General features: G+C 50.1%; 1 protein-coding gene across 1 annotated transcript in view; it reads right to left on the reverse strand.

Annotated features, from left to right (window-relative positions):
• The window catches only part of ILKAP (ILK associated serine/threonine phosphatase), a 29455-nt gene extending 27321 nt beyond the window's left edge, over positions 1–2134 (reverse strand). The window contains exon 1 of the mRNA XM_082840886.1: positions 2059–2134. Coding sequence (XP_082697012.1) covers positions 2059–2113 — 55 coding nt within the window. The 5' untranslated portion in view covers positions 2114–2134. The remainder of the gene's footprint in view (positions 1–2058) is intronic.
• Between the last annotated feature and the right edge of the window lie 7573 nt (positions 2135–9707).

The following is a 9707-nucleotide window of genomic DNA, read 5'->3' on the forward strand; positions in this document are numbered from 1 at the left end:
TCATGAAACCAACTTTATTTTCCTTTCATTCTCTCTACGTTCAATTTTGTCAATCAATATGATCAATTTTTCGGAAACAAAAAGTATGACGTTTTGAATTAAGTTTTCAAAAATCAAAGCATTTCCACAAAATTGTGAAATCAGATTCTGTTCTTGTTCAAATGATTTTGTTTAACCTGTTAAGACTCACCTTGCTGGTCTGAACTAACTGCCTGTCAAGATAACTTCGGGTCCCGATTCTGTCACTCACTTTAGTACTTATCCCTCCCAGCTTTCTGTCAGCTACAAATTCAGAAAGCACGCCTTCTTTGTTTTCAAGGCTGTTTAAAAACATACACTCAGCCAAGCAGGACAGTGTCAGTGCCCTCCCCACAGGCAGGGAGCAGCTCACGAATCCACGCTTCAGGGAAGGGGGCGTTTAAACTTCACGCAGCACCCCTGCCACCCTGTCATCTCAGCCAGGGCTGGATACGCCCTCCCAAGCACCAACCTGTAAGAGTTGGCAAGTTTTGTATCGTTTCAAGGGTCCCTTTGCGATTCAAGAAAATGACAGGCCCACAGGCACATCTGCGAGTCCAAACGCTGCCCCAAACATATTCAGATAGAGGTTACACTCCATCAACAGAGTAAGGAAGAGTGCATACACAAGCCAGAGTTTTCACCCGTACCTAGAACAATCTAGAAAACAAATCTAAGAAACAATCCACAAGATGAATGTTTGGTAGGGAAAAGTCACGGCACCGTTACTGGGAATAATGGTCCGACAAAGACTGGCCAGCCTGGTGGTCCACGTGAGACAAGCCAGAATCCAGGCCCCATGGAGGGCACAGCCACCCCGTCTCTGGGGGCCTTTCTTTTAGGGCCCCATGTCACAGTAGCCCTCCACGCTGGTACGCCCAGGCCAACTAGAGAACGAAACGTTCCCCAAAGAGCACACCGTTCCCTTGCCTAGAGTCTCTGCAAGTCCCAAGTCTACCCATCTTCCGGGAGGCCAGATGCCAGCGCCACCTCCTTCCCCGCTCTCTGTCCACGGACTACAAACGTCGCTCCTCTGGACACTCAGCGTTTCCCACAGGCAGTAACCTTAGCCATGTTCAATCTTCATCACTTGCGTGCAGAATTAGGCTCCTGGAGAGCATAAGGCTGGCCATCAGTCACCCTCGCCTTCCCCTTCCCCTACGACAACGGCAGCTCCCGAACCAGGCTCTGCAGACCCGCGCCGCGCGGTCCCAAATGGCCCGCGGATCCCCTACCGCAGACGCGGGCCCCCCGCCCCCCGCAGGCTTTCCGACTGAGACCCGGCGCTGAGCTGAGCCTGGAGTCTGAATGCGTTTTTAGCGTTTGCCACGTTTTCTGCCACCAAGCTGGGCTCGTAAAGAAAGCGCTAAACCACAGCACCCAGCTGCGTACCTAGCCGTGAACACATTCGCAGGTCTCGCCAGCCTCAACCTGGCGTGGCCGCCACCCGCTGGACGCACAGGACCAACCGTGCGGCCCCCGCGCCGCCGCCGTGGGCGGCTCCAACCCCAGCCTCCAGGGAGGACCTGGCACAGCGGCCGAGGTCGGGGGCCGGCAGGGGAGCGGGCCCTTCCCGGGGCCCCGGAAAGCACAAAAACTCCCATGAATCGTCAGATCCGACGAGAGGAGCGGAGGGAATGGATTCTCTCTTCTGGGCCTCACAACCCCAAGGACCGAGTCGGCGATGACTTCCATCTCCGGGGTAGAGACGAAAAACAAAGCCGAAGAAAACGCAGAACTGGGAGCGCGCCCGGAACGACGCGGCCCACACGGCGAGCTGTTCGGACGCAGGCCGGCGACCCGGCGCGCGGCTCCCGTGAGCGGACGGCGGCGGCCACACGTGTGGGCCGCACACAAAGGTCCCCGAGCCGCGGTCCCCTCCTCCTGCGCAGCGAACATGGCGGAGACCGCGAACTCCCCGCGCCGGTGCAGGCCGCGCTCACCCTCCCGCGTCCCCGCCGCCGCCTCAGGCGCCGCGGCCTCGAGGCCGCCGCCCGCCCGCCCCCCTTCTCCTCACCGTCCGGGCGGCCACCCGCTTACCCGCAGCCGGGCGCGGCGAACGCTCGGGCTCCGGCAGGTCCCCGAACAGGTCCATGGCGGAGGCTGGGAGGCGGAGGCTGGGAGGCAGAGGCGTCGGCGGCGGCGTCGGCGGCGGCGGCGGCGGCGGCGGCGGCAGACGCGCAGCCCGCGAGCGGCGGCGGGCTCCACACCCTGCGGCTGAGGCGGAGGCGGAGGCAGCGGCGGCGGCGGCTGTTGCGGCGGCTGGGCGGTGGCGGCCCGGGAGCCGTCAATCACCCGAAGGCGGGCCCGGAACGCCACCAATCGGCGCGCGGCGTGGCCCGGCCGCCCCAGCGGCCTGCGCGCCGGCGGGGGGGCGGGGCGGTGAGGGGGCGGGGCGGAGGCGCGCACGCGCACAGATCTACTCCTCGCCGGTTGCGCGAGCGGATACCTGGGCCGGCAGCGCCGACGCGCCGCGGGCTGCGCGATGTTTCTCTCGAACGCCCGTCCCGGGCCCCTCCTGCTCTTCCTGGGCACGGCCGTCCGATACCAAGAAGGCCCTTCCAGATAGACATGTCTGAGCTCGAGGGCAGCTGTAGTGAGCCCTGGTGGCCCGGAAGGCTTTATGGGGTTTTCACATCGGTTCCGTCCCTTCATCCTCACACCGCCACGGTGGGCCTCCATCCCTGGCCAATTTGAGATTGAGAAGCCGAAGCCTCATAGAGCGGCCCCTTAAGATGCAGGGGGGAGAGGAGGCATGTCTCGACTGCCGCCATCCGGGCACGTGGGGGGGAGGGGAAAGGGAGCGTCCATGGCAGGTTCCAGAGAGCGGTGACGTTAGGGAGCTGGCCTGGCACACAGCTGGGCCTCGGTGTTCTGTTGAATATACACAGGTTCATAAAACGTCGACATCAGGCTCTGATGACTGATCAAGCCAAAACCGAGGCCCCTCTCTTCATGTCTGAACACAGACGAAAAGACGAGCGTTGGCCAAGCCACAAAAGTGACCAAACGTCCTTCTGTCTTGGCCAATAAGAGTGACTGCTGCTTCTTTACCAATTACAAGTTTAGGATTTCTCTAGTCTTCCTACCTTTGAGATACGATTTATTAAGACATCCAGTCAAGGAATTGCCTCCTTTTCCTGGCATAATCCAATCCAGAGCAAAGCCCTGCTTCCTTAAATGTTTCCCCAGATCAACTAACACAGACCCAAATGTTGTAAGTCCTCTGCACGTCCCTTTACTGAGGTTGCCCGTGGTAATAGTCTCCCTGGCTGGGATGAGTTATAACCCAGTTCCGACGACTGCAGGTGTGTTTCTGGTGATCTCTGGCTGAGGACGTTGTTGGGCCCAGCGGGCCTTCATGCCTCTCATCTGCTTGCCCGCTCACTCAGCGCTATTTGAAACCCTCACTGCTCTCTGCTCTCCCTTTAACAGATGAACTGCCTCATCCCTGCAGAAATGCTCTAAAGTAGCAATACAGTCCCATTTCCTCACCTCTCATCCACTTCTCAGCCCACCCCAACCTAGCTTCACCTCATCACTTCCCCAAAACAGTTCCTGCTAAGCTCACCAGTCATTTCCCACTCTGTGGCTAAATGGAGGTGATGTTTTTAGTCGTCACCATACATGAATCCCAGCAGTATGACACGGTCAGTGTCTCTTTCCCTTTGGTTTGTGGAACACATCGCTCTCCTGGTTTGATGCCTGTTCTCTGTCTGCTTTGCAGGCCCACGTCTTCTGCCCGGCGATTAACTGATGGCATTCTTTAAGACTTGGTCCTGGGTCCTCCTCATGCCACACTCCCTCCTTCGGCAAATCTCATCTACACTTGGCTTGAATTACCACTCATCTAAACGTGGTTCATTAGTTTATGTTTCCTACCAGCTCCAGATCCACATGTTCAAATATCACTCATGTGACATCTATTGGATGTCTCAAAGGTACCTCAAGGGTTTCCCTGGTGGCACAGTGGTTGAGAGTCTGCCTGCCGATGCAGGGGACACGGGTTCGTGCCCCGGTCCGGGAAGATCCCACCTGCCGCGGAGCGGCTGGGCCTGTGAGCCATGGCCACTGAGCCTGGGCGTCCCGAGCCTGTGCTCCGCAACGGGAGAGGCCACAACAGTGAGAGGCCCACGTACAGCAAAAAAAAAAAAAAAACAAAAAACAGAAGTACCTCAAACTCAACATGTCCCAACCAAAATCATTTTCTCTACTCCTCACCGTATCCCCTTCGATATCTCCTTCCAGGATTGACACCTCCCTGTGTCCCTACCCCAGAATCCCTCTTGGGAAGATAGCCTCCAAGGTGGCTTCCACAATCCCCATCTCCTCGTATTCAGCTCTTGTGTGGTCACCTTCTTTTGAACGTGGCTGGTGTGACTTGCTCTGGTCAACAGAGTACAGCAAAAGTGTCAGGAGGTATGTGGTTACGTGGATGTAATTCCTTCACACAGGTTAGTGACACCCATCCTGCTAGTGTGACCCAGCAGGATCCTATGAGGCCTTCTCAGAATAGACTCCCACCCATGTCCTCCACCTGCCTTTTGTCTGTAGAAAAACTTTAGTCAAAGAATTAATTTAATCAGAGAAGTGAGAAAATGCAGAAAGAAAGGAAAACAGTCAAACAAGACAAAATAATAATACTTTAGTCATTAAACAAAGTCAAGGACATTTAGTTCTTCCTCAAGGACTCTAGATAATATTCTGAACCACATCCTTTGAGCTGTTTTGCAGATACTGAAACCCACACCAAGTGGAAGAAGTTAACTGTATGCTGCCCACGAGCACGTAGACCCCAAACCAGTTGGAACCAGAAGGTTGATGATGCTGATTCCCAATTACCTCACCACCAACCAATCAGAAGAATGTCCATGAGCTGACCACGCCCTGTTCCTTGAACTCTGTAAGACTCCTCACTCCCCCCTCCAGGGAGGGACACACAGTCTTGAGGGAAGTAGCCTGCTGTGGCCCCCTTTGCCTGGCAAAGCAATAAAGCTATTTCTTTCTATTTCACCCAAAACTGGCTCCGAGATTTAATCCGGCGCCAGTGTACAGAGGCCAAGTTTCAGCAACACTAAGAGACTCTCTCTTGCTGACTTTGAAGAAGCAAGACACCATGCTGCGAGCTGCAGAATGGAGAGGGCCACAGCGAGGACCTGAGGGTGGCTTCCGGCTGACGGAAGCGGAGGGCTTCAATCCAGGAGCACACAAGGAAATGAGTGCTGCAACAGCCGGTGAGCTTGGAAGCTGGTCCTTCCTAGTCGAGCCTCAGATGAGACTCCTGTCCAGGCCCACACCTTGACTGCAGCCTTGCAGAGGACTCTATCGTGCCTGGACTCCTGAACCGTGGAAACTGTGCCATAACAGTGGATGTGGTTTTAAGCTGCTCGATCGTGGTAATTCGTTATGCAACAATAGATAACAAATACACCCTCCATCACCAAGTCCTATCAGTTTTATCCCCTGACTGCCTTTTGAATCCACCCCCGACCCCTGCGCCCACCAAGTCTGTGTCACCGACTCACGGCCTCCTTTCGAGCTTCTCCCTGAGGCCTTTCCTCAATCCCTGCACTAGTTTTTCTCTCTCTGGTCCCAGCGTATTTTCTCATGTGGGTCCTTTGGCTTGGGATGTTCTTCCAGGTCCTCCACTCCAGGAAAATTTCATTTGTTCCTCGGATTTCAGTCATCGCTTCCTCAGGAGAACCATTCTTGAGTGACCTAAGTACGATCCCCCTTCATGGCTTTTGTCATAGTTGCCGTTTTACAGTTATTTATGTGATGATGTCATTAACGACTGGATCTCCTAACAAAATGTAAGCTGTAGGAGGTCAGGAACTATGTTTGGTTTTGCACATTACTGCATCTGGCACACAGTAGGTGCTCACGTACACTGGCTAGATGAATGATGAAGGAACGAATGGGTGAATGAGTGAACGGTTGAATATGTCCATTTTTGATGCTCAAAGTTCATGACACGAGCCTTCCTACCTCAGGAATGTCAGGAAGTTTGGAGGCAATTTCGTGCTTGCTCAGGGCTGCCCAGACTAAGTTCACTGTTGTGCTCTTAGAAAAAGACCACAGATTTCTGATTTTGAGAGCTTGAGCTGTCTAGAGATAAGGAAGGTACCGGATGTCCTAGGACATTATCAGCTGCCTGAGTGGCAGACGGTATTTTCCAAAGTTTGCTGCAACAATGTCTCCCATCCCCTGTGCTCTTCTAAATGGGTCCTTGCCACGCCCCCCATCGACAGGTAGGTTCTGAGTCTCCTCCCCTTCAACCTGGGTGAGCTGCGACTACTGGACGGATAGAGTGGAAGATGCGCCATTATATGACTCCCAAGGCTAGGTCGTAAAAGGCCCCTCAGCTTCTGCCTGGCTCTCTGGAGGTGCTTGTTCTCGAGGGAGTCAGTCACCAAGTAAGAAGTCCAACTACTCCGAGGCTGCCGTGATGGAAAAGCCTCACGTAGGCACTGTATTCAACAGCCCTGCCGAGGTGCCAGCCAGCAGCCGGCAGTGAGCGCCAGCCGAGTTGAATGAGTCATCTTGGACATCCATCCCAGGGAAGGAAACACTCAGACTAGGGTTCTGAGCCCCAGCCAGCAGCTGCCTGCAACCTCATGAGAGACCCCGAGCAAGGACTGCCCAGCTAAGCCCTTTAGGAAATCCTGACCCACAAAACCACAAGCAAAATAAAATAAGGTTTCTTTTTTAAAATGGAAGTATAGTTGATTGACTATATTGTGTTAGTTTCATGTCTACAACAAAGTGATTCAGTTATATATATATATATATTTTTTTTTGTGGTATGTGGGCCTCTCACTGTTGCGGCCTCTCCCGTTGCGGAGCACAGGCTCCGGACGCGCAGGCTCAGCGGCCATGGCTCACGGGCCCAGCCGCTCCGCGGCCTGTGGGATCCTCCCGGACCGGGGCACGAACCCGTGTTCCCTGCATCGGCAGGCGGACTCTCAACCACTGCACCACCAGGGAAGCCCTATATTTTTTAAAAATACATCTTTATTGGAGTATAATTGCTCCACAATACTGTTAGTTTCTGTTGTACACCAAAGTGAATCAGCTATATGCACACATATGTCCCCTTATCCCCTCCCTCTTGAGCCTCCCTCCCACCCTCCCTATCCTACCCCTCTAGGTCATCGCAAAGCACCGAGCTGATCTCCCTGTTCTAGGCGGCTGCTTCCCACTAGCTATCTATTTTACATTCTGTAGTGCATATATGTCGATGCTACTCTCACTTCTCCCCAGCTTCCCCCTCCCACCCCGTGTCCTCAAGTCCATTCTCTATGTCTACATCTTTATTCCTGCCCTGCCACTATGTTCAACAGTACCACTTTTTTTTAGATTCCATATATATGCGTTAGCATATGGTATTTGTTTTTCTCTTTCTGACTTACTTCACTCTGTATGACAGACTCTAGGTCCATCCACCTCACTACAAATAACTCGATTTCATTTCTTTTTATGGCTGAGTAATATTCCATTGTATATATGTGCCACATCTTCTTTATCCATTTATCTGTCAGTGGACATTTAGGTTGGTTCCATGTCCTGGCTATTGTAAATAGAGCTGCAATGAACACTGTGGTACATGTCTCTTTTTGAATTATGGTTTTCTCAGGGTATATGCCCAGTAGTGGGATTGCTGGGTTATATGGTAGTTCTATTTGTAGTTTTTTAAGGAACCTCCATACTGTTCCCTATAGTGGCTGTATCAATTTACATTCCCACTAATAGTGCACCACACCCTCTCCAGCATTTATTGTTTCTAGATTTTTTGATGATGGCCATTCTCACTGGTGTGAGGTGACACCTCACTGTGGTTTTGATTTGCATTTCTCTAATAATTAGTGATGTTGAGCATCTTTTCATGTGCCTCTTGGCCATCTGTACGTCTTCCTCGGTGAAATGTCTATTTAGGTATTCCACCCAGTTTTTAACTGGATTGTTTGTTTTTTTGATATTGAGCTCCATGGGCTGTTTGTATATTTTGGAGATTAATCCTTTGTCTGTTGTTTCATTTGCAAATATTTTCTCCCATTCTGAGGGTTGTATTTTTGTCTTGTTTATGGTTTCCTTTGCTGTGCAAAAGCTTTTAAGTTTAATTATGTCCCATTTTGTTTATTTTTGTTTTTATTTCCGTTACTCTAGGAGGTGGGTCAAAAAAGATCTTGCTGTGGTTTATGTCAAAGGGTGTTTTTTCCTATGTTTTCCTCTAAGAGTTTTGTAGTGTCTGGTCTTACATTTAAGTCTTTAATCCATTTGGAGTTTATTTTTGTGTATGGTGTAGGGTAGTGTTCTAATTTCATTCTTTTACATGTAGCTGTCCAGTTTTCCCAGCACCACTTATTGAAGAGGCTGTCTTTTCTCCATTTTATGTTCTTGCCTCCTTTGTTGTAAATTAGGTGCCTATATGTGCATGGGTTTATCTCTGGGCTTTCTATCCTGTACCACCGATCTATATTTCTGTTTTTGGGCCAATACCATACTGTCTTGATTAGCTTTGTGGTATAGTTTGAAGTCAGGGAGCCTGATTCCTCCAACTCCATTTTTCTTTCTCAAGATTGCTTTGGCTATTCGGAGTCTTTTGTGATTCCATACGAATTGTAAAATTTTTTGTTCTAATTCTGTGAAGAATGCTACTGGTAGTTTGATAGGGATTGCATTGAATCTGTAGATTGCTTTGGGTAGTATAGTCATTTTCACAGTGTTGATTCTTCCAATCCAAGAACATGCTATATTTCTCCATCTGTTTATGTCATCTTTGATTTCTTTCATTAGTGTTTTATAGTTTTCTGAGTGCAAGTCTTTCGCCTCCTCAGGCAGGTTTATTCCTAGGCATTTAATTCTTTTTGTTGCAGTGGTAAATGGGAGTGTTTCCTTAATTTCTGATTTTTCATTGTTGGTGTATAGGAATGCCAGAGATTTCTGTGCATTAATGTTGTATCCTGCAACCTTGCCAAATTTATTGATTGGTTCTAGTAGTTTTCTGGTGGCATCTTCAGGATTTTCTATGTATGGTATCATGTCATCTGCAAAGAGCAACAGGTTTACTTCTTCTTTTCCAATTTGGATTCCTTTTATTTCTTTTTCTTCTCTGATTGCCGTGGCTAGAACTTCAAAACTATGTTGAATAAGAGTTGTGAGAGTGGACATCCTTGTCTTTTTCCTGATCTTAGTGGAAATGCTTTTAGGTTTTCACCATTGAGTATGATGCTTGCTGTGGGTTTGTCATATATGACTTTTATGATGTTGAGGTAGTTTCCCTCTATGCCCATTTTCTGGCGAGTTTTTATCATAAATGGGTGTTGAATTTTGTCAAAAGCTTTTTCTGCATCTATTGAGATGAATCATTTGGTTTTTATTCCTTAATTTGTTAATGTTCTGTATCACATTGATTGATTTGCTTATATTGAAGAATCCTTGCATCCCTGGGATAAATCCCACTTGATCATGGTGTATGATCCTTTTAATGTGCTGTTGGATTCTGTTTGCTAGTATTTTGTTCAGGGTTTTTGCATCTATGTTCATCAGTGATATTGGTCTATAATTTTCTTTTTTGTGTGTGGTATCTTATTCTGGTTTTGGTATCAGGGTGATGGTGGCTTCGTAGAATGAATTTGGGAGTGTTTCTCCCTCTGCAGTTTTTTGGAAGAGTTTCAGAAGCATCAGTG

This window comes from Leucopleurus acutus (genome assembly GCF_964270905.1).
Source record: "Leucopleurus acutus genome assembly, chromosome: 6".
Taxonomy (NCBI): Eukaryota; Metazoa; Chordata; class Mammalia; order Artiodactyla; family Delphinidae; genus Leucopleurus; species Leucopleurus acutus.